Below are 20,511 nucleotides of genomic sequence, written 5' to 3'. Positions count from 1 at the left end.
CCCGACTTCCACATTAGCATCAAACCTAATTATTTTTTATTTACCCTCCCACACGAACATTCCCCATATTAACTGACTCCGGTCTATTTGAAACCTAGCCTCTGCATCACGGCCGCTTCGAGCTCTTGAGGGACCGTAGACGAGGTTCCCCATCACGAGCAGCCGAATGTGCCTTGGGGAATTCTCCCCTCACGATCGTCAGGCGAAAGGAGGAATATCTTAGATTTTTCAGAATGTCTAGCCCATCAGTACAAATTCACCAGAACATTCTGAGCGGATACTGGGGGCTACCTACAGGGGGTGTCGAGCTCAAGCGAGATTCGCAATGCCTTCCGTCTTTGAGTCTTCCGACACCGATACTAGAAACTCAAAGAGAAAACGAGAAATAGCCATTGCTGGGCAAGCTACCGAGAGTGAATCCTGCAATCCTGCATTGTTAGACCCTCTTCTTTTCTCTTCTCTCCAACCGGAAGTTCACAACGAATAAGTACGTGGGCTTCCCGCTGACGCCTTCACGCCCCGTTCACCTTCGTACTAGAAACGCAAAATAATCACCCCATTCACTTCCGTCTCAACAGTGTGAGAATGTCCTGAGAATGCCGGAAAAGAAACATCCAGATCTGGCTGGCTACAGATACGATGCTTCATCCATTTATAGCTCGTGGGGTTGACTTACCCTTGCTGGCTACCCAATCACGAGGCTGTCTCCACCTTTGAGCTCCAGGGGCTTCCAGCCATGGTGCTCCAACCAGTTTGGTTTCCTCTCTAGCATGTAGGATCAATACTTCCGACCACACGTCCACTACAAAACGTGTACTGTAAAAAATAACGCTCACCCAGGTGTGGCCATATTACAGCTCCTTTCGCCCAGTCACGTAGCATCTTCTGGCCTATCAACTCTGAGTTGTTTCTTAGGCTGACGGGAATCATGCCGTTCGTTTCGGTTAGTCAAATCCAACTGGTGTTTTGCGTACAAATTTCTTCCAATCAAGGTTGCACCCAAATCATGTTCTTTCACCCCAGCATAACCTACATTCCCACTCATCCTTTAGCGACACTGACAAGGACACTGCCCAAAGAGTGGAAAGCCCTTCCATGATCAACTTACCTTGATCTAACTAACTCGATCAGCTTTTTCCGACCAACTCTATCCTACGACGCTGATGTTGACAAAGCATAATAATCACTTGTGTGGGGCCTGACACGTCGCCGAGCATGACAACGCAGCTGTTGGAAATGGCGCTGAACTGCTTCGGTCCCGTTGCGAGCATTAGTGTGTTGTGGCCATCATGGAAGACTATCGGCAGTAAAATGTGACATAATGGCAGAAATTGTTCACAACAGGGTAAGCGTGGAAAGTTACTCTTTAACTATATTTACTTCTTTGCCAGTGCTAGTAACTTGATAGTCGTGAACGAGATTAGCCATTCCCCCTAGCAGATCCTGCAGTATTCATTCGTTACCCCGAACGCTGTACTGTGAGCGGCCCCTATTTGCGCTCTTTGTTGTCGACGACTGTGCTTCTGCCCTTGAGACTCTGTTAAGGGAGCTTTGGCATCTGTATTGGCTTTGACATCCTTTATTGTGGACGTTTGGCGGTATCGGATAATACCGCGGTTGTGACATACAATCGTTCCTCTCTTTCTGCAGCTCTAGAGATGCAGCTGAGGGTTCTGGTGGCTGTAGAAGGCTGTGGGGCGCCTGGAGTAGACTTCTTCCTTCATCATAGTGAAGAGCCTGGACCAAAAGACTTGCCAGCTTTCATTACTGCAGTAATCTTGGAGTCATTTGCTGTTGTGAGTTAGACGTCTTGTAGTCTAAGATACCCCGATATCAGTAGCTATGTCTTGGCCGCTCAGATGGCCTAGAAAGCGGAAATAGACTTTTGTGAAATCAGTTTTGAGGGAAGAGAACAACATTTTATTTGCTTCTTCTACGTGACGAAATTCACGACACACTAAACTATACTAATCTCCTCTCTATTTCAAATTGGCAAATCATACTGCCTCCGACTAAGCCTTAGGGGCCATAGTTAGTTAAATTGTTCCACCACCTAACCGGCCAAACCATCGAACCGGCTGGCCCAAAACTCACCAATAATCCAAGAAATCATACCTTGATACCTCAACAGCGACTTGATAACAAGGACTAAAATTTCAGTATTAGCTATCTTCTTATACAGATCTTAAGATTTATATCCCACTTTTACAGTCTTTTAGAAAGTGAAACCTTGCGAGATAGGCAAACTTTTTGGCTTTTTTTTAGAGGCTAGTGTCACGGTTACCTGGGACATGCCCTGGACTGCCCCCGGAGAGCGCTAGCACATATATATATCCTTTCTCGAACCCCCAAGATTCCTCAAGGATTCGTCTATCCATACTATCCTATACACCCTTCTGCGCTTCATACCTCCTACATACAGTTCTCTCATAGCTAGAAATTTAATATCTTAAAGATATAACAACTAGGCTTACTGCTCTGAACAATTAATAAAGGCCTTGAATTAGGTATTACGAATGACTGGACTTTAACTTTTGGACATATTTATTCAGTCCCTGTTTAGATATCATGGTATGATTTCTTGGGTTTTTAGTGGGTTTTGGGCTAGCCGGTTCGGTGGTTTGGCCGGCTAGGTGGTGGAACATGTTGACTAACTTATATACCTAATAGATTCCCTGGTTCTTAGTCTATTCAGATCGCACCATCTTGGCGCTACCCGGTTCGCTAGGTGCGAAAGAAGAACATTCTTAACCGTATGGAACACATGGTTAGCAAGTAGGACGCCTGCCAGGCAGAACAAAGCTTGCTTTTGCAACCATGGTAAACCGAGAAGTTCAAGGGATCCGAACGTCGGGATATGCAGAATCAGCAAACATCCTGCCAGATGTTGGGTAAGAGGAACTCCTAACCCCAACAGCGTACTGGCAGAGATGAGTTTTAGCTTTCGAGGGTGGTGTGAATTTTATCCTAAAGTACTTGCTGTAATTAACATGAGCACTCTCATGTTGCCGCCTCCTTCTGGAAGCTACGTTGTCGCAGCATCCTGATGAAGCTAATTGTGAGTTTATTCCTGTGCTGGTTTTAGCGCATGCCGCATGAGTAGATTGTTGCTGTATAAGGAGTCTGGGAGCGACGTCATCATCCGAATGTTTAACGGTAGCCTTGTACCAATAGGAAATATCTGTGAATCAACCCTAGAAGAGCTCGCGGATATGGCCACAAGTTTCAGGTGTTTTGATTTTGTGCTTTGTTGATGCTAGATAGCTACTAGATAGCATACAAGTTTGCCATAAGACGAACTTCTAGCGATAGGCTGTCGACTCCGAGTCCTCAGTGTAGAAGATCAAGAAATCTAGTCTGGCAGAGACTACAACATAACCTCACTATAAAAGCTCTTTATTTATCATCAACGCGACACACTTTATTAGTACTTAATTTTCCAACTATTTCGCCTAATCATCAACGAAGACGAAAACCAAAGTATTACCGTGCACCTCTAATCGATCGCCCTCATTTTTGCTGGCCTCATGGCCAACGGCTTGGTGGCCTCTCCTTTTGCAGCACTGGAGCCCGATAACTTGATCCTTGCTTACGCTGAGAACGCCGCAGTCGGAGGTTCTCTTATCTGCTACGGACGTTTGAGCGGGATGAAATAGCGTCGCTCAGAGGATGACAATTCTGGCCCTGAGAAGCGTGTCTGGCCTTTGATTCCACGATCAAAACCTTTACGACACAGACTCTGAATGGGAACGGCGAGCCAACGACTTCTGCGACCAATTAGTGACTGCGCCCAATGGCTATTCGAAAGTTGTGAACTCTAAGGTTGACTGTCAGATTTGCTACTACGCTGTAACGGGTAGCAACAGGTGCGATATAATATATACAGTATTGTGGGACGCCAGGCCCATAGTTGGTTGGGCAGCCCTCACAGAGCCCTCGGATTTATACCTACACACCAACTATATCCACCATGTCCTTAAACCACTGCCCCCTTTTCCAATTTTTCTTTCCTCTCTCCCCTCTGTCTCCTCCACTCCTTCCCCCAATACCACTGCACCACCACCAACGGCGTCACCGCCACAGTCATCAATGCCAACACCAAAAAAGCCGCCTGCACCCCCACGCCCGCAATCATCTGCTCCACAAACGCAACTCCCACCGCCCCAAGCGAACACCTCACCAAATTATTCAACGCCGTACTGCTCGCTCCCTTTCCGGGACATAAATCCGACACTAGCGTCTGATTGACTGCAAACACCGCATTACTCGTTGCGGCGATTAAGAATTGCAAGAACAGGGGCACAGCAATCCACCCGCGTTTGGTAACGATAGCAGGGGAGAGCGAGAAGCCGTAGAGGGCGGTGCTGAGGACGAAGAGGGATGTCATCCATTTCATGTGTTTTAGTCTTGCATGCTCGAGTGGGAAATCTGCTGGTAGAGATTTTTTACTGAGGGTTTGAGTTGGAGGGAGACCGTGGCGTTCTTTGTACGTTTGTTCGGCAGAGGCGTAGGCTTTGTTCATGAGGTTGCCGATGATGGTTGAGCCGACGATTGTGCCTAGACCATTGGGAATAAATGCCAGACCAAGAAGCACTTCGTTCAGCCCAAACGCCTGCTTAAATAGCCCCGTCGTGCTCGCCGTCACCATGCTCCAAATCGCATAAATTACGCCCCCGAATACCAAACTCAGCAAGATATCCTTCTCTTTTAAAAGTAGTAGTGGTTCGATAAAAGTCTTCGCTGTGACCCTAGGAGGAGTGTAGGTATCGTCGCGGTCTTCGAGGTACGGTGGATCTTTTGTGAACCTCTGCAGGAGAGATTTGTGGATGCCTGTGAGTCGGAGTTCGCCATTTCCGGCGATGCGGCGCAGGGTTTCTGGGAGGAAGATGATGATTGCGAGGAGTGTAAGAGAGGAAAGAATGAGGAGGAATACGAATATGGATCTGGGGGTTTGTGAGAAATTGATGGAGGGGATTTGGAGAGGATGCGGGTGAGTACCTGAAGCCGAAAAAGTTGGCGAGAAGACCACCAAGGACAGGTCCGATGGCTATGCTGAAGTTTCGAACTGATTTTGTTGTCATTAATCATTTGTTCTCCGTGGACAGGGAAAGAGAAGATGCACACTTACTTGCTTGGTAAAAACTGATGAAGCCTCCTCTCTCCGCAGGTGGTGTTATGTCTTGGATGACGCCGTTTCCTGTCCCTTTTGGTTACTATTTGGCACTTTAGAGTCAACGTCAGAGGCTCTGCATACCAATGCTCACGGTTGATGCACTTCCCGCAGCTTGCAAACCTCTAAAAACCAAGAGAACAGCAAAATTCGGAGAGAAGCTGAGTGCAATATTTGAAATGATATACACCAGAAAAGAATAGATGTAGATCGGTCTCCTTCCAATGGTATCTGAAAGCGAACCCCAGAACAGGGGAGAGATTCCCTGGATAATCAAATATGAAGTTATAGTCAATGAAACCGCGTTCAAACTGACATTGAGGTCCTAGAAGTGGTCAGTGGGTCCTCAAGCCCTATCTCTCTAGGAAAGAAATCTTACTCTCGCGATAGCATCTAGGGAAGGGAAGTAAATATTCGACGACAGCCCCGAAAAGAGCCCCGCAACCCCAATCATGATAACAACACTCCACTTTTGCTTCTTGGAGAAGACATGATACGGCTTCTCCGGGATTATAGTTGCTCTTCTCTCTTCCGGGGCATCCACTCCTTCCAGCTTGCCCATTGTCTCCGAATCATGCCGACCAGGACTCCTCCATGAATGGAGGCTGGATACATCGGATCTTGCAGGAGCCGTCCAGGATGTTCGATCATCATCGTAGTTTTCGGGGTCGAATTGATGTCGTATTGAAAAGACTCGAGCGCCTGATCCGGCAACATATACGCCAGTTCCGATCTCTCGCCATCCTTCAAGGGTCGTAAAGCGACGAGATATCCCCCGCGGTAGAGGATTCCAGGAATTGTGGAATGACATGTTGAAAGAGCATGAAATGGAATAACAATCTGGGACGAAAGAGTGCGCAAAGGAAGCGAAGAAAAGAGATGAGGATGCTAATAACGAGGTGAAGTAGAAGGAAGAATTCCAGAACCCTTCAAACCATTATCACCGTTCCAAATGGTGTCTAGAGACGTGGGTGCACGAACGAAATTAGACTCATGCTAGATTGAACAAGCCCTGGCGTGGAGTACATCTGAGTCTGGCCTGTGGGATTCATGTTTCAAGATCCTGATCGACGCGTCAATAACCATTCTGCTGACAACCCACCTCATCTCATAGGCCATGCACATCGGCTTGGCATGCCGGAGAGAGATACAGGAATGCATGTCCTTGCATTGGTTGCGAAAAGCATGCCATCGCGTCCTCAAACGAGTGTGCGCTTTCCCGAATAGGCAGTCAGGAGCATCGGCCCTCCAAGACAAGACACGACTTGTTTCCGCTGTTTCGGCTTATTCATGCCCGCCCATCTTGACCCTGAGCGACATGTTGCTACGCAATGAATCAATCTGAGGCTGCAAAGTGCGGCAAAAGCTAAGCTAATGCCACCGCCCTCTTAACGGCGATACGAATTGACCCAATGCGGACGGCGATTGGGTGCTTCGGGCCCAGGACTTCCCGCCGGCATCCTTGCGCAGAGGTTTCCGGGCAAGGCAAGAAGAGCTTCTTGCCCCCAAATCTGTTGTGTCTACTTCTTCATAATTCGTTCTCGTTCTTTGGAGTAGGTTGACCCTGACGGCTCTTGCATCTTTGTTTCCTGTGCCTCTCGTGCCCATCTCTGTCTGCATCATGATGTCTGGTCTGCACCGTAGACGAAGGCCTCCTCCTATCCGGATCCCTAAAGTCGAAATCAGAGAAGATGACAGTGAGAGCGAATCTCAGACTCCATCTCAAAAGACTTCAACACCCCCCCCAACCCCAGCGTCATCACGCCCTTCAACTCGGACCTTTCAATCTATCCTTCAACCAAGCGTAATTTCGCAAATCCGCAGCGGTTCACGAACATTCACTCTCCCTTCCCCATCAGCCAAAGCTACCACCCAGTTCACCTTTCAGCCTGCGACAACGGCAATATCTGAATCCACATCTACATCCGCCTTTGCATTCGCGCCCGAGCCCATCAAGTCCAGCCCAACGAAAACGACCCTAGTCACTATCACCACGGCGCTCAAATCTCCGAAAGAAAAGGGTGAAGAAAGCCCAGAAGTTACACAAACCGTGTTCGTCTCTGCGCCTCCACAGATAGTGACAGTCACCGCAGCATTGCCAGCTCAATCCACCAAAGCGGGAGGGGGAGGAGCGCAGCAAGAGCAACAAGGAATCGGAGGCGCAAAAGGAGCAACTGCGTTACCGGCGACTGCAGTGAAGTTGATCGCTGCTTTCAGTGTTATTGGTGAGTTCGGTGATGCACCAACCCATATCTTTCACAATTGTTTTGCTGACCAACTGAAGCTGGCATCTCGATGCTGGCCGGCATTGCCATAATCCTGTGGCGAAAGGGACAGAAACGGCGCAAACTAGCAGCGGCAGCGGAGCAAGAGGCTCAAAACCAGGTCTGTATTTCTGATCTTCCATGCAGCACGCCACTCAGGTCGCTAATCTTCCCAACAGCGCGATATGACCCAGGGTGACGATGGTGGCTTCAGAGCTATCCCTGATACACAACCAATTCTGCAGCGATGATACGATTTTATTTAAAACGCATCCATCTTGCTGGCCTTGCATTTTGGGAGTCTAGGGCTTGTTACATACCAATTATAGATACATAGAGGGGAAACATCTCGAAGATGGTCCCTAGGATGCTCCGGTTAGCCATGAATCCATCTAGCACAAACAGGTACATACTGAAAACCCCCTAAATCAACGAGTTACGAAACAAGCTCTCCACTGCTTTTGGCGGAATGTGGTATGAAAGCGAAAATTGAATAAGTGCAACAGCGTGGGGATAAGTGTCGAGATCTCTATTCGCTAGGCTAATGTTTCAAGAGTTTCGCATGGGTGGGTCGCGCAAGCTAAAACCGCTAAAAAACGGGAGCGAAACGGTTGAGGTGTCTCAGGCCTGAACCTTCCGCGTCTTGACGATTGACAGAGAGCAGGTTAGAAACGGGTTTGCGTCGATCGGAACGTGCCTTTAGGTTGGGGATTTAGGATTGTGGGCGGTAATTTACTTAGTGCGTCGCGTGATGGGGAGTTGGGTAAGGTGGGGAATGCTTGTATTGCGAGACATGAGGTACTAAGTGGGAGGATTGCGGTGCATGGGGTGGGTCTCTCGGAGGTTGAGTAGAGGAATGAGCTTCGCCGGCCAGATCAGGTGCATACGCGTCTTCGCCGCCAACCGCTCTCTGGATCCACCTGAACAAGGACGCAAAGTCGAAAATACATACCCACGAAACAAAGAAGAGATACATCGAGCTTCCTCATTAACATGAATCTGGCGTCGCCAATTGGTCTCCGGCTTGCCGGTGCGAATAACAACGCCGGCCTTTCATCAACTATGTATCTTGGTGCACTTCTTCGCTGGACATTGATACCTCGCCTGCATCTTCCCCGTTCCATCTAGGGACTTGCACATCTGGTAACCGTCGTCCTTGAAATGCTTTCTCGTATGCAAGGCCCACTCGTTGATATCCATGGGCTCAACCCAAACCCCCTTGTGCTCCCAGCAGATCAGACAGCTGCGCCGATCGCGATGGTCCACAGGCGACTTCACTGACACGTGGGACACGTAAGCGAATCTCTGGCTGTAGGGGGCGAAACCAATCCAGTCTTGCGTATAGGACTTGGGGTAAGAGGTGTGGATGTCCAGGCCACAGTGGGTGCAGCGAGAATAATCTTCCCTGAGATCGTCGCCGAGGGAGATGGACATGGAGCTTGGAATGAAGCGACGCTTTTTCACGGCTCCGGGACAGAAGCCGGGGTTTAGATTGAGGCCATGGCGGAGGCGTAGGGCAAAGTTGGAATGTTCGCGGGGAGGGAGAGGGGGCTCGACATTGGGCTCGGTTGGGATGGCTACCTGTGAAGGCATGGGCCTTAGAGCCAACAATGGTTTGATGTCAGGAAGCGGTGGTAGGCCGTCTTTTTCAGTCAGCAGGCTGACATATAGGTCGGTGAGACGAGAATGCAGCCATGTTCATTGTGGCCTGGCAGAAGGGAGTACCTTTGTAAGCTGGGGGCAGCAAGGACTCGGAAGAATTTGACCTCTCCATTGCGGGGGAAGTGTTGCTCTGTGGCTACTCGACCGGCAGAACAGGAAATGGGTTGCACTTTCTGCACTTTTTCACTTGACTATGGACGGGAGATGGGCTTATAGCTGGACCTTCAATCAAGATGGGTTGGGGGTTATCAGAGAACCGGAATTCCGTTCACAGGACAGAAGGGCGTGGGCGGATGGCAAGAACATCACGTTTGTTGAGGGCAGCCCCACGACAACGAGGGGCAACCGCGGGACGATGTCGGGCCTGGCTCATGGCACGAGCAAGCTGGAGCGAGGCAGATTTGGGTCTCCTCTGAAGATGATATTGGATATTTCTGGAACGAAAGGGATGGGACTTTGATACGAGGGACAGCGATAATCACAGAGCAGCAATGAAGCGAAACAGGACTGTAGGAGGGAATAGAGACGCGGACAGGGAAGCTGAAAGGAGGGCTTCCAAAGGAAAGGCAACAATGAGTATAGATAGGGTGATAGAGGATGGATGACGGAGCAATAGTGCGGATGAAGGAGTGAGCGACTTGAGAGGGGTGGAGATGGTTGGCTGGTGTTGTGGATGTATGTACAGTGAATGATTTTGCGCGTCGGGCTTCGGCGTTTCGGAAAGCGGGCCGGCGATGACGTTTGCTTGGCAGAAGGGCAAGCTCTCACGCTCTATCAAACCCGCAACCCATCAGTCTGTTCTGCCTCGCATCTCAGCCAACTCCTCTCTCTCTCTCCCCTATCACGCCAATTCCTCTCGCCATGTTCGCTCGACAGGTGTTCCGGCCGGCAAACACGGTGCGGCAGGTATGGCACTTCCTACCGCCGCTTACGGCCATGACAAATCAACCGGAGCTCTGTCAACACAGCAGCTAACATAATGGCAGCATGTCCGTCGATACGCATCCGATCCCCCAAAGAGCGGCGGCAATAACTCAATCCTTTATACCGGCATTGCCCTAGCCGCCCTCTCCGGTGGCTACTTCTATATGAGACGAGGCACCCCCACAACCGCCCTTCCTAAAGCCGAGGCCAAAAAAGTCTCTGGCTCGGTCGCAGCGCCAGTCAAGGCCGCCTTCACGGGCGGAGAGCAGGGCTTCCTGTCCTTGGTGCTAGAGAAGGCCGACATCATCAATCACAACACCAAGAAGTTCACCTTCAAGCTGCCAGAGGAGGACATGGAGAGCGGCCTACCCATCGCTTCTGCCGTCATCACCAAGTACAAGGGCCCGAACATGGAGAAGCCCGTCATTCGGCCCTACACCCCCACCAGCGACACTGGCAAGTTGTACTCCCTTCCTCCTTACGTGGTCTAACATTATGCAGACCAGAAGGGCTACGTCGAGTTCATTGTCAAGAAGTATCCCAATGGCCCCATGTCCGAGCACATGCACAACATGGAGCCCGGCCAGCGCCTCGACATCAAGGGCCCCATCCCTAAATACCCCTGGTCGCCTAACAAGCATGAGCACGTGGCCATGATTGCCGGCGGAACCGGCATTACTCCAATGTGGCAAGTCGCGAATGCCATCTTCAAGAATCCTGAGGACAAGACAAAGGTCACACTCGTCTTTGGCAACATTTCCGAGGAAGATATTCTACTCAAGAAGGAACTGGAACGCTTGGAAAACACCTACCCCCAGCGGTTCAGAGCATTCTACGTCTTGGACAACCCGCCAGAGCAGTGGCAGGGTGGGAAGGGATTCGTAACCAAGGAGCTGCTGAAGACGGTGCTCCCGGAACCGAAAGAGGGCGAGAAGATCAAGATTTTCGTTTGCGGACCGCCAGGCATGTACAAGGCCATCAGTGGGGGCAAGAAGAGCCCAACGGACCAGGGCGAGCTGGATGGCATACTGAAAGATCTTGGGTACAGCAAGGACCAGGTGTACAAGTTCTGAGCAGATTATGTAGAGTTTCTGAGAAATCTTGTACACTATGTCTGATGAAGATAGATTTCCTTGTCAAAACAGCTCCCTCCACGGAGGCTCCAGCAGGCACAACGGTATGCGGTTATGATAGAAACTACCATCTCTGTAATACATCCCTGATTCCGGCAAGGAGCCTAACAGACCAAACCCATCTGCAAGCCTGATGGTGGTGCAGCGGAAGAGTGTTGTATTGATGTAGAGCCTTTAGGGCAGTCATGATACATAGAGGGGACAGGCACTAGTAGATAGTGGCTTGGACTGGTTCTACTATCCTATTTACGCCCCGTGGTATGGGAAGAATATGCTAAAGCAGCAGGCGTAACACCTAGCTAACACATTTGAACGAGCGTTAACTGTTCCAAGTGGCAAAAGGTCAACCTCCTACCAAGCACAGCAGAAGAATATATATAGGGGGATAAAATGCACGCGCGACTATTCACTGTCGTTGTTTTACCGCGCTCATCATTTAAGCCCGCGCCGAATCCCCTCGTCAACCCCCGAATGCCGTCGTTCTCGTGTAGACACCCCTTGGCGAGGCCTGGATCTTCTATTTGGGTGCCCTTCTCTGCCGTTTGGGTGTGGTCTTGACCACCCTTACGGGGCCTTGATATTCCCCCCCACTCGCGAGTTTTTCTGTCGCCGGCTTCCACCTCCTCCGCACCCGCACCGCCTTAATATGCGCCCGAAGGCGCAGCTCTTCACAGCACGCCTATGCTCCCGTGGATTTTTTCATACTATCCCAAGAGTTCCAGCCTCGTTCCCTACACATTAAATTTCATCCTGCTGAGCGACCAACTCAAGTTCCTTTTCTACTTCTCTTGCTCCTACAACAGCAGCTCCTGCTCGGCGCTGACTTTGCGGGAGCTAGCATGTTTCTTTGTTGGGGGGGATTGGGGGGCTATGCATATTCTAGGAGGCAGCCGCGTGCAGTGAATTCGGCTTTGATGGCATCGGAGGTGGTAATGCTCTTTCCTAGTTTAGTGTCGAAATCGTTACTGGGGCAGTTTTCGCCGTGGACGGTAGAGGAGGGGAAGGACCCCCGGGTTAGGAAGTCGCTGACACTTCTGGATTGATTGGCGTGCAGTAGAGTGGAACTTGAGGCCATTACATATCCTTCATGGTGCTAAATCAGACAATGTGGTAGCTGATATCTTGGCATACTTCTATGGTCTGAGAGGAGATGGGATGTCATTCAGCGGTCTTGAGTTTGTTGGTCGGTCGTGTGGTCACGAATGTCAAAAATAGCGTCGTCTGGAGTGATGGATAATAGGGAGAACGAGCGAGGGTGGGCTGGATTGAGTGCTGCTGGATCTGTTGAGAAGTGCTAGAAAAATTAAGGTGTTCCATACCATAGGACGGTCGTCTGGTAGGGCTATTTGGCTGAACCACCTCAACTGGTACATTACGACTCTGTTTACCAACACTATGCCTAATTCTAATATTGACCATATTCGCATAGCAATTTATTCGAAGATACCGGCTCACAATATAATACTCTCAAAGTCGTTATGGCCATCGTAGTCCTTTCTCCAAACCTTAACTATTGTCCGCTGACCAATTTTGGCGCTTCCCAACCAACCAGCCACCTCTTCCCCCTCCTCCAACTTTCGCCCTCATCCCCCACTCTTCACATTCCACCCCTCCTCACTAAATCCGCAAACATCCTCTTTATTCAGACACTTAATCTCACTCCCTTTCAACGCCGCCCCTTTAAACTTCCGAAAACTCGTACCCGTAACATTAAGCCTCGCCTTATAATCGCACCAACCAGGCCTACACTGCTCCAAATACACCGCCTGCTTAACCGGGCCCTCCATCGTCACATTGTCAAACGTCGCGTTCGCGATCTCAATTGTATGTACCTCCCGCGTCTCCTGACCAGTCCACAGCGCAACAACATTCATCGTTCCAATAGCCCGGAAATTCTTAACAAGGATATTACGGACATAGGATAGCCCGGTGCCGATGACCAGTTGGAATTCAATTCCGCTAGGTCCGAGATTCGTGCTTCCGCTAGTGATACAAGTGGTATCTTCCACCTGAACATTAGAAGCATTTGGTAATAACATAACGCACGCGCCGTCTGCACGGATTGTATTATTGTTGATGTACACGTGTTTAGCGTCGCTGATTTGGAATCCATCCGTTGGCGGAGCTGTGCTATCTTCCGTGCCAATGTCCATATCGTAGAAATACATGCCTGTGGTTTTTGCTGTGACCTCGAATGCCGTGCCGTACACGTTCTTAAGCTTGAGACCCGAGAAATGGATGTTGGAGGAATTAGTGATGCTGAACAGCTTGGGTGTTTTGGAGGGTTCTTTGTAGGAGGTAGTGACGCCGTACGAGTTCGCATTGATGATGCCTGTGTTGCCGTCACTTCGTATTACGGCCGCTTGGCCCGAGATAATGGTAAACACGGCGTGCTGCCCGCTCCAGAAGTTCCAATCAGTGGATACGCCGAGGAGACCGTTGATTTGGAAATCACAGGCCTGGCATGCAGAAAGGTCGATTGGAGAGCGGATGGTGTAGGTAGTGCCCTTTGGGAGGAGAATACGGCCGCCATTGCCGCATTTCTGAAGCGCAGAGAGGATGGCTGGAGTGTCGTCTTTGGAGGGATTGGAAAAGGATGCGGGCGTGCAGATTTCGCGGGGAGAAAGGGTGGAGGGAAGGGCATTTGATGACGTGAGGAGAGTGAGGAAGAAGAGTGTTAGTATCATGTTGGTTTTTTTTGAGTCCGTATAAACTAGTCACATTAAATTGGATGTGGGGAGTTAAAGAAGATTCAGCTCCGCTAGTGTTGTGATGTTCGCAATGCTTTAAACAAATCGCAACGCAGTCACAATCTACCCACCCGTCTTGCGCGACCTTTACTTATGTATGTTACGGAATACTTCCCATTGGCTATCTAGCATTGCGATGCAAGACATTTATCTAAATTGATGGCTGTTTTTTGATCGCGTGGTGGCATGCAATCTGTTCCCGGTCAGCACATTCATATAGAAAGCAGACAAGCTTCTAGAAACACTCTGTCTCCAATCGGACGACACACACGCGTAATATAAAATGGAGTACGTTTGATTCGGAGGATTTGCTATAGTGGGGAAGGGTTGGAAACAGTATATAGTAAGCTGCATGTGGTTTAGCGTATAGGCTAAAAGGGGAGTTAATATATCTGGTGTGGGATGGAAAAGCAAGACCCGAGATAGCAAGAATAACAACTGCGATACTTGATATTTCGATAATTCTTTGTCCATTTGCACCTGCTACTGAAATTCTGTATACTGATCACCGGTCATTCAAAGGGCTGCGATTGACTAGCTGCACAATCCCTGCATCGTACTTTAGTTGTAGAAATGCGTCGCCCACTTCAAATCCTGGCTTGGCTGCTATGCGGAATTAGCGCGCTTCGACTGAGATGGTCTGATGATATATACTTGGATCCGACTCGCCATGCTCGTGATCGGTCATATCCACACCTTCGCCCCTACTCGATTAGCTTACAGATTCTTCGTTGTCTTCATCGCGAGGGGATCCAGAGAAAGTAGAGACATGCGCCAGGATGACCGGACGAAGTTGCTTCAAGAATCAGCCACCAATCTCCAGCTTCTTACCCGCCCTCGTCCTTGCCGTCCGGAGGTTCCATGACCTGAGGTGCCTTTAGTTTTGGGGATGATATTTGGAAACGGTCCTCTTCTTGCCAGCGCTTCCAACGAGGCGTAGTACTGTACGATTGGGCGATTTCGAGGCCTGTATGGGTGAGGTTTTGAGTACGTTCGTACAGCAGGGAGGAGGAGAGGTAGGCGTACGTATTGTAACTGTTACAGCTCACGTGATCTGTACAAGTAGTACAATTTAAGTAAAGTACGTTGTACTCTAGTTAAAACGGTTAATATTATGGGTCTCTAGGGACATAGGATTAAAATCTAAATAGCTATTAGATAATTGTTATGCAAAATTCTCTAGATTCTTAGCAATGCTAAGTAACATACACCACAGGCGAGCTGCTCACACACCTAAGTTGCTTACTTTTGCTAAGACTCTACTAAACTACTTTTTCTACACTAATGCATTTCTAACAATACTACTTAGATGTGCTAAAAGAACATTAAATACAGCCTACACTTTAGGCTTTTAAATAAGATAAAACACTTTTAATGTTAAATAGGCTCTTTTAGCTAGCTGCTTATAGTATAAGCACTTAAGTAGCAAGAGTAATAGTAGTGTACAGTGTAGTTTCTTACTATACGCAGTAACATTTACTTGCGCTTAAACATCTTTAGCTTATTAAATAATGCATTCCTTTATATATTAGTTTAATAGCTTTGTTTATTTTTTATTTATTAGGTTACATAACTTAGTAGTTAGAGTAATAGAAATATTCTAGCCTTATTTGTCTAAACAGTAGGGCATAGAAGGTTAGTAGCTTATAGTCTAACAGTAGGTTGTAATATGCAGGCTCTTTTTCTTATTAGCGTTCTTACTGTTCTGCTTACACTATTATAAGTGTTAGAATTTCTTATTATCTAGTAAGTGCTCTTTTATGCATGCTTTATAGATGTCTATCTTTCTTAACTATGCTTTGTTAGTCTTCTTGTTAGTCTACATGCGCACGCTGTTTACGCGCTGTTGCGTGCTTTAATCCTCTTTATTATATAAAAATGCAACCCTGTAGCCTTTATTACTTAAGTAGCTCCTCTTACATTTTAACTTTATTATTAGATAAGTGTGTAGAGTGTGTTTAAACAGAAAGTTACTATAACACTTTTATTTCTAATGCAGTGTAAAATTATTTAAAGAAGAAGTATAAGCAGCTTTAAAAAATAAAAGATGCCTAAGCTTAGTAAAAGCAGAAAGAGGCTTTAGTAAAGAAAAAAATAAAGTAAAAGTAGTTTCTTCTTAAATATGTAGTGAAGTGTAACACTAAGAATCTAAAGAAGTTGCAGTCTATCTATGCTTAAAAAGCGTAGTCTTAGAAATAGCTTAATTTACTAGAGAATTAAAAAGTAAAGTATCTAAAAGAAAACTTTTTATTACTAGATAAGATTAAAGCACTTAAAGTAAACACTGCTAGTCTTCCTTCTCCTTAGCCTATGTTGTAGAATTAAGGGCTTCCTACATTACAGCTATCTAATGCTGCTATAGCTTCTTTAGCTGCTAATGTTTTTTAGTCTAGGGAACTTTCTCTAGGCTAGTTCTAGTTCGAAGGGACGCCTAGTAATCTTAAAAAAGCTGTAAGGCGTTTATTAGATTCTTAATAAGTTTCTATATATTCTTACTAGTAAGCTATTTTTTTTATTTTACTAGAAATTCTTTTCTTTTTTAAGCATTAACTATTTGTTTAACTTTATACTTAACTTCTATGTCTCTCTATTTAGTTATAGAAAGGGGTATTTCTTTAAGTGCTACTTTAAGCTTTAAAATGTAGAACTATAAGTGTATACATATTTTGTCGCGTATACTAAGAGCCTTGGCTGGGGCTCGGAGCCTGGGACTGGAGCTCAGAGCCTGGGACGCAGCTCGGGATCTGGAGATATTATGTTCCGAAGCTCGGTGTATATAAGGAGAGCCTTCAGCTCTCTTAGATAGGAGAGTCGCTTCGTCCGATCTTCTGAACGGCTACTGCTAGGCTATTTTATCCTCCACATATATTTTTTAGTAGCTTAAGTTTATAGTTTTTTTGTTATGTCTATAATACTAGGTACAGACCTATGCGTTTTTCTGCAAATTTCTAGAAGGGTCTAAAAGTGCAGAGATTTTTAGTTTTTAAGTATACATAATCTTTAGGCTAAATCTTAGAACTTTTTTTATTAAGCTTTATTTATGTTTTTTTTTAAACTAATTCTTACTTTAACTACTAATTCTTAATGTAGTCTTAATAAGTAAAAGAAATAGGTAGTAGTTTTTAGTAGATCTATTAGTTGCGTCCTGTAAAGTGTATAATAAAAATAATAGCTAAAACTAGCCCTAAAAGGTGTTTTCTTTATTATAGCTAATTTTACTGTGTTAATTACTAATTATGCTATAAAAAGCTATTCTGCCTAATTTAACTAGTTATAGAATTTATAATTTCTTAAGTACTTTTCTATTTTAGTGTTTACTCTTTTAGTTTAGCTGTCTATTTATAGGTAATATACTATAAGCAGCCTGTGTTCTATTCTAAGGTGTCTTATAGCAGCTTTCTAGAACTTGCTTGTAAACAGTTTATCTCTATTAAAGATAATAATTAGTAGGGAGCTATAGACTAAAAATACATTTTATTTTAATTTATATAAGAATTTCTTAGCTGTTATGCTCTTTTTATAAGCTAAGTATATAGAAATTTTGTTGTCTTATCTAGAGCAACTGCTATTATATTACAGAGTCTTTTAGTTCTAGGTTTATGTAATAGTAGGAGCCTAGTAATAAAATCTATTATTATTATTATTTAGAGCTGTTTAGAGGCTCTTATTAACTGTAGGTGACTATACATCTTATAGCGCCTTAGGTTGTTTTTATTATAGATGTTACATTCTTAGAGAATCTCTATACACAGCTGCTTTAGTTTTAGAATATTTTAAAAGATTATAGCTTTAATCTTTTTCTAGAGTGTTCTAATTCTTAGGTGTCTAAACATTAGTGCCTTATAGCATTCTTAGACAAGGTTCTTCTATCCCTGCTCTGCTATAGTAAGGGATTAAATAGTTTTTTTTAGATTTAGTTTATTATAAACTAATCTATTATCTGTCTTTTTAAATAGTGTAAATTCTTCTGTGTTATCTTCTTTTTCTTTAAAGTAATTAGCGCGCCTACTTAAGGCGTTTGTCTGTTAATTGTTAGTGCTTACTGCATTTTTTATTATAAAATTAAACTAGGCTAATTCTATAGCTTATTATACATGCATTAGTAATAGTTTCTTTATTATTAAAAAGGTAACTAGGTTAGAGTAGTTAGTAAAAATAATAAACTACTGTCTAGTTCTTTACAGTTTAGTTTTCTAAGCTCTAAGCACATTTACTATAGCTTTAAGTTCTTTATTAGAAATGTTATACTTTTATTTTAATAGTAAGAACTTAGCTACATAGTAAGCTACTAGGGGCTATTATCTGTTCTCCTGTTTCTAGAGGAAGACTGCTCCCTCTGCTCTTAGCAATGCATTTATATGTAGCTTAGTTTTAAGTTTTAGGTTATACATTTATATAACTAGTTTACTAGTTATAATTATCTTAAGTTTTTTAAAAGCTTTCTTTATCTTAGAGGTTTATAGAAACTTTAGTTTAAGTTCTGTGTCTTTTACAGTAGTATTAGTAAGTAGTAGTGTAATCTTTAAGTAGTCCTTTATTATACATTATATGTACTTTATTAGTCTAAGAAATCCTTTAACTTCTTTTATACATATAGGTGTTAGCTACTCTATTACTTTTTTTTACTTTTATACAGTTTATTTTTACTTTTTTTCTGTTAATAATAAATCTAAGGTATTTAGTTTCCTATACATTAAATTTACATTTTAAAAGTTATAGGTAGAGTTTATATTTTTGTAATTAGTTTAGGACTAGCTTTACCTTTGTAACGTAGTCTAGCTTGTCCTACTTTGTGTAGATAAAGACATTGTCTAAATATACTAACATAAAGATGTCTAGGTATAGATTAAGCGCAGTGTTAATTACTCTTTAGAACATAGCTAGAGCGTTAGTTAATCTAAACAGTATAATAAAAAGTTTATATAAGGCGCTTAGAGTTCTAAAAGCAGTTATTTATTTATAGCCTTCTTTAATCTGTATTTTATTAAACCTGTTTTGTACATTAAATTTTGTAAAATGTGTAGTTCCTGCTAACTAGTTTATAATGTCCTATATAATTAGAAGTAGAAACTAGTCTTAAATAGTGTTTTTATTAAGAGTTTAATAGTCTTAATAAACTGTTATTTTTTCTTCTTTCTTCTTTGTAAATACTACTGCTAATGCTATTAGGCTATTACTTTCTTAGATATAGCCTTTTGCTAGCATTTTATTTACATATTCTTATAATGCCTTTTTCTTTTAGTTTTATTAAAAGCCTTAGCTTATAAGTTTTTAACTATAGGTTTAGTTTTAGGTTTATAGCGTAGTTCTAAAGCTAATGTAGTAGAAGTTCTTTTAGGTCTTTAGAGGTTTTAAACATGTCTTAGTAGTTGCTATATTCTTTAGAGATTGTGTACTCTACTTCTTGCCTTATTTAATACATTCTAGCCTATTTTACTTCTTTGTTAGTAGGCATTTCCTTAAGTGTAGTTTTCTTTAGTTTTTCTTTTATTATTTAGATTACTCTAGCCTTAAATTTCTAGTAGGGGAACTTTTTTAGTTTTTACTTCTTAGGGTACTAACTAGCTCCTTGCTTTACTTGTTTATGTGCTAGACAAGTATCTTTGTAGCACGCTAACTAGGTTATAGTAGCGTGTTGTTTAAGAGTCTAGATAGTTATGTTTCTCTAGTTAATCTTAGAGTTATGTTTACGTAGCTAGTTATAGCCTAGTATAGCTTAGTATTTACCTTCTAATAGTAATATACTAAAGGACTTTTAGTTATAGGTGTTCTTTGTTCCTAGCTTAAGTTCTGTTATTTTAAGGCAGATGTATCTTTTTTTAAACTTAATTAATAATGCGTCTATAAGTAAGACCTTAAAAAGTTAATTCTTTACGTTATATAGTATGTTCTAATTATCTACCTAGTTAAAGTCTACAGCAGTAAACATGCATCTGCTATTAATTAGGGCAATTCCTTTGCGTTTCTCTAATGTAAATTCTGTTGTAAGGCTTTAGCTAATTCTCTGTCTAACTGCTACTAGCGCTTTTGCATTATAGTATATAACATTGTAATCTAGGGTTTTGTCTAACTTAATATTTTCTATATTAGTTTCCTGTTGTTGTACCTAGTCTGTCTAAAGTCTATATTTTTAGTAACCTTTTGTTACGACCTACGATTAGACTGTAAGCTACTAACCTACTGTGCCCCACTGTTTAAACAAACAAGGCTAGAACCCTCTTATCACCCCACCAGTTAAGTCACGTGACCTAACAGACAAGGAATAGACAGAGTTATTAGACTAATACATAACTAAATGCATTATCTAATAAGCAGAAGACAATTGCATGCAGTGTATGCAATGCGCGCTGCTAGAGCATAAGCGCTAACAGCGCTTAAGGCGCGCAACCTAGAAAACCCTATGTATATAGTTTAAGATCCTAACTATTATAAAAGGTTGTAATTAAAGTTTAGTTTATTATTACATAGACTAATTAGCATTACTACTTTTTAAAAAGAAGTAATACTAATTATATATTTTACACTATATATACCTTTATCTTGTTTCTAATTAGGAACTGTTTAACCTAAGCACCTTATACTACTGTTAAAGGGCAAACTACAGTTAG

At 44.2% G+C, this 20,511-nt stretch overlaps 7 protein-coding genes across 7 annotated transcripts; 3 read left to right on the top strand and 4 right to left on the bottom strand.

Moving 5' to 3' along the window:
- Positions 1 to 1,864: 1,864 nt before the first annotated feature.
- Positions 1,865 to 2,378, bottom strand: BDR25DRAFT_354826 (uncharacterized protein; the record flags this gene model as incomplete). The annotated part of the gene is made up of 4 exons (XM_033695375.1): positions 1,865 to 1,933; positions 1,969 to 2,018; positions 2,059 to 2,148; positions 2,279 to 2,378. 4 exons carry the CDS (start codon positions 2,376 to 2,378, stop codon positions 1,865 to 1,867), a joined length of 309 nt encoding a protein of 102 aa, XP_033547720.1.
- A 1,598-nt stretch (positions 2,379 to 3,976) lies between these two features.
- On the bottom strand, positions 3,977 to 5,732 carry BDR25DRAFT_368537 (MFS general substrate transporter; the record flags this gene model as incomplete). The annotated part of the gene is made up of 5 exons (XM_033697061.1): positions 3,977 to 4,943; positions 4,999 to 5,065; positions 5,129 to 5,197; positions 5,255 to 5,435; positions 5,550 to 5,732. 5 exons carry the CDS (start codon positions 5,730 to 5,732, stop codon positions 3,977 to 3,979), a joined length of 1,467 nt encoding a protein of 488 aa, XP_033547719.1.
- Positions 5,733 to 6,794: 1,062 nt separating this feature from the next.
- On the top strand, positions 6,795 to 7,487 carry BDR25DRAFT_354824 (uncharacterized protein; the record flags this gene model as incomplete). Its single annotated transcript, XM_033695374.1, has 1 exon — positions 6,795 to 7,487. The coding sequence occupies one exon, from the start codon at positions 6,795 to 6,797 to the stop codon at positions 7,485 to 7,487; it is 693 nt and encodes a 230-aa protein (XP_033547718.1).
- A 32-nt stretch (positions 7,488 to 7,519) lies between these two features.
- BDR25DRAFT_354823 (uncharacterized protein) lies at positions 7,520 to 9,027 on the bottom strand (the record flags this gene model as incomplete). The annotated part of the gene is made up of 10 exons (XM_033695373.1): positions 7,520 to 7,597; positions 7,635 to 7,720; positions 7,755 to 7,857; positions 7,891 to 7,970; positions 8,033 to 8,067; positions 8,128 to 8,295; positions 8,322 to 8,344; positions 8,391 to 8,538; positions 8,573 to 8,677; positions 8,708 to 9,027. The coding sequence occupies 10 exons, from the start codon at positions 9,025 to 9,027 to the stop codon at positions 7,520 to 7,522; spliced, it is 1,146 nt and encodes a 381-aa protein (XP_033547717.1).
- A 25-nt stretch (positions 9,028 to 9,052) lies between these two features.
- BDR25DRAFT_354822 (uncharacterized protein) lies at positions 9,053 to 9,556 on the top strand (the record flags this gene model as incomplete). The annotated part of the gene is made up of 3 exons (XM_033695372.1): positions 9,053 to 9,085; positions 9,120 to 9,163; positions 9,220 to 9,556. 3 exons carry the CDS (start codon positions 9,053 to 9,055, stop codon positions 9,554 to 9,556), a joined length of 414 nt encoding a protein of 137 aa, XP_033547716.1.
- A 321-nt stretch (positions 9,557 to 9,877) lies between these two features.
- BDR25DRAFT_334075 (ferredoxin reductase-like protein) lies at positions 9,878 to 11,380 on the top strand. Its single transcript, XM_033692903.1, has 3 exons — positions 9,878 to 10,002; positions 10,083 to 10,476; positions 10,522 to 11,380. Exons 1-3 carry the CDS (start codon positions 9,958 to 9,960, stop codon positions 11,091 to 11,093), a joined length of 1,011 nt encoding a protein of 336 aa, XP_033547715.1. The 5' UTR covers positions 9,878 to 9,957; the 3' UTR covers positions 11,094 to 11,380.
- A 1,356-nt stretch (positions 11,381 to 12,736) lies between these two features.
- BDR25DRAFT_368528 (pectin lyase-like protein) lies at positions 12,737 to 13,840 on the bottom strand (the record flags this gene model as incomplete). Its single annotated transcript, XM_033697060.1, has 1 exon — positions 12,737 to 13,840. The coding sequence occupies one exon, from the start codon at positions 13,838 to 13,840 to the stop codon at positions 12,737 to 12,739; it is 1,104 nt and encodes a 367-aa protein (XP_033547714.1).
- Positions 13,841 to 20,511: the final 6,671 nt, after the last annotated feature.

Source organism: Lindgomyces ingoldianus (assembly GCF_010093535.1).
Source record: "Lindgomyces ingoldianus strain ATCC 200398 unplaced genomic scaffold BDR25scaffold_15, whole genome shotgun sequence".
NCBI classification, from domain to species: domain Eukaryota; kingdom Fungi; phylum Ascomycota; class Dothideomycetes; order Pleosporales; family Lindgomycetaceae; genus Lindgomyces; species Lindgomyces ingoldianus.
The sequence above is the reverse complement of the archived record's forward strand: the minus strand, read 5'-3'. Positions and strand labels throughout refer to the sequence as shown.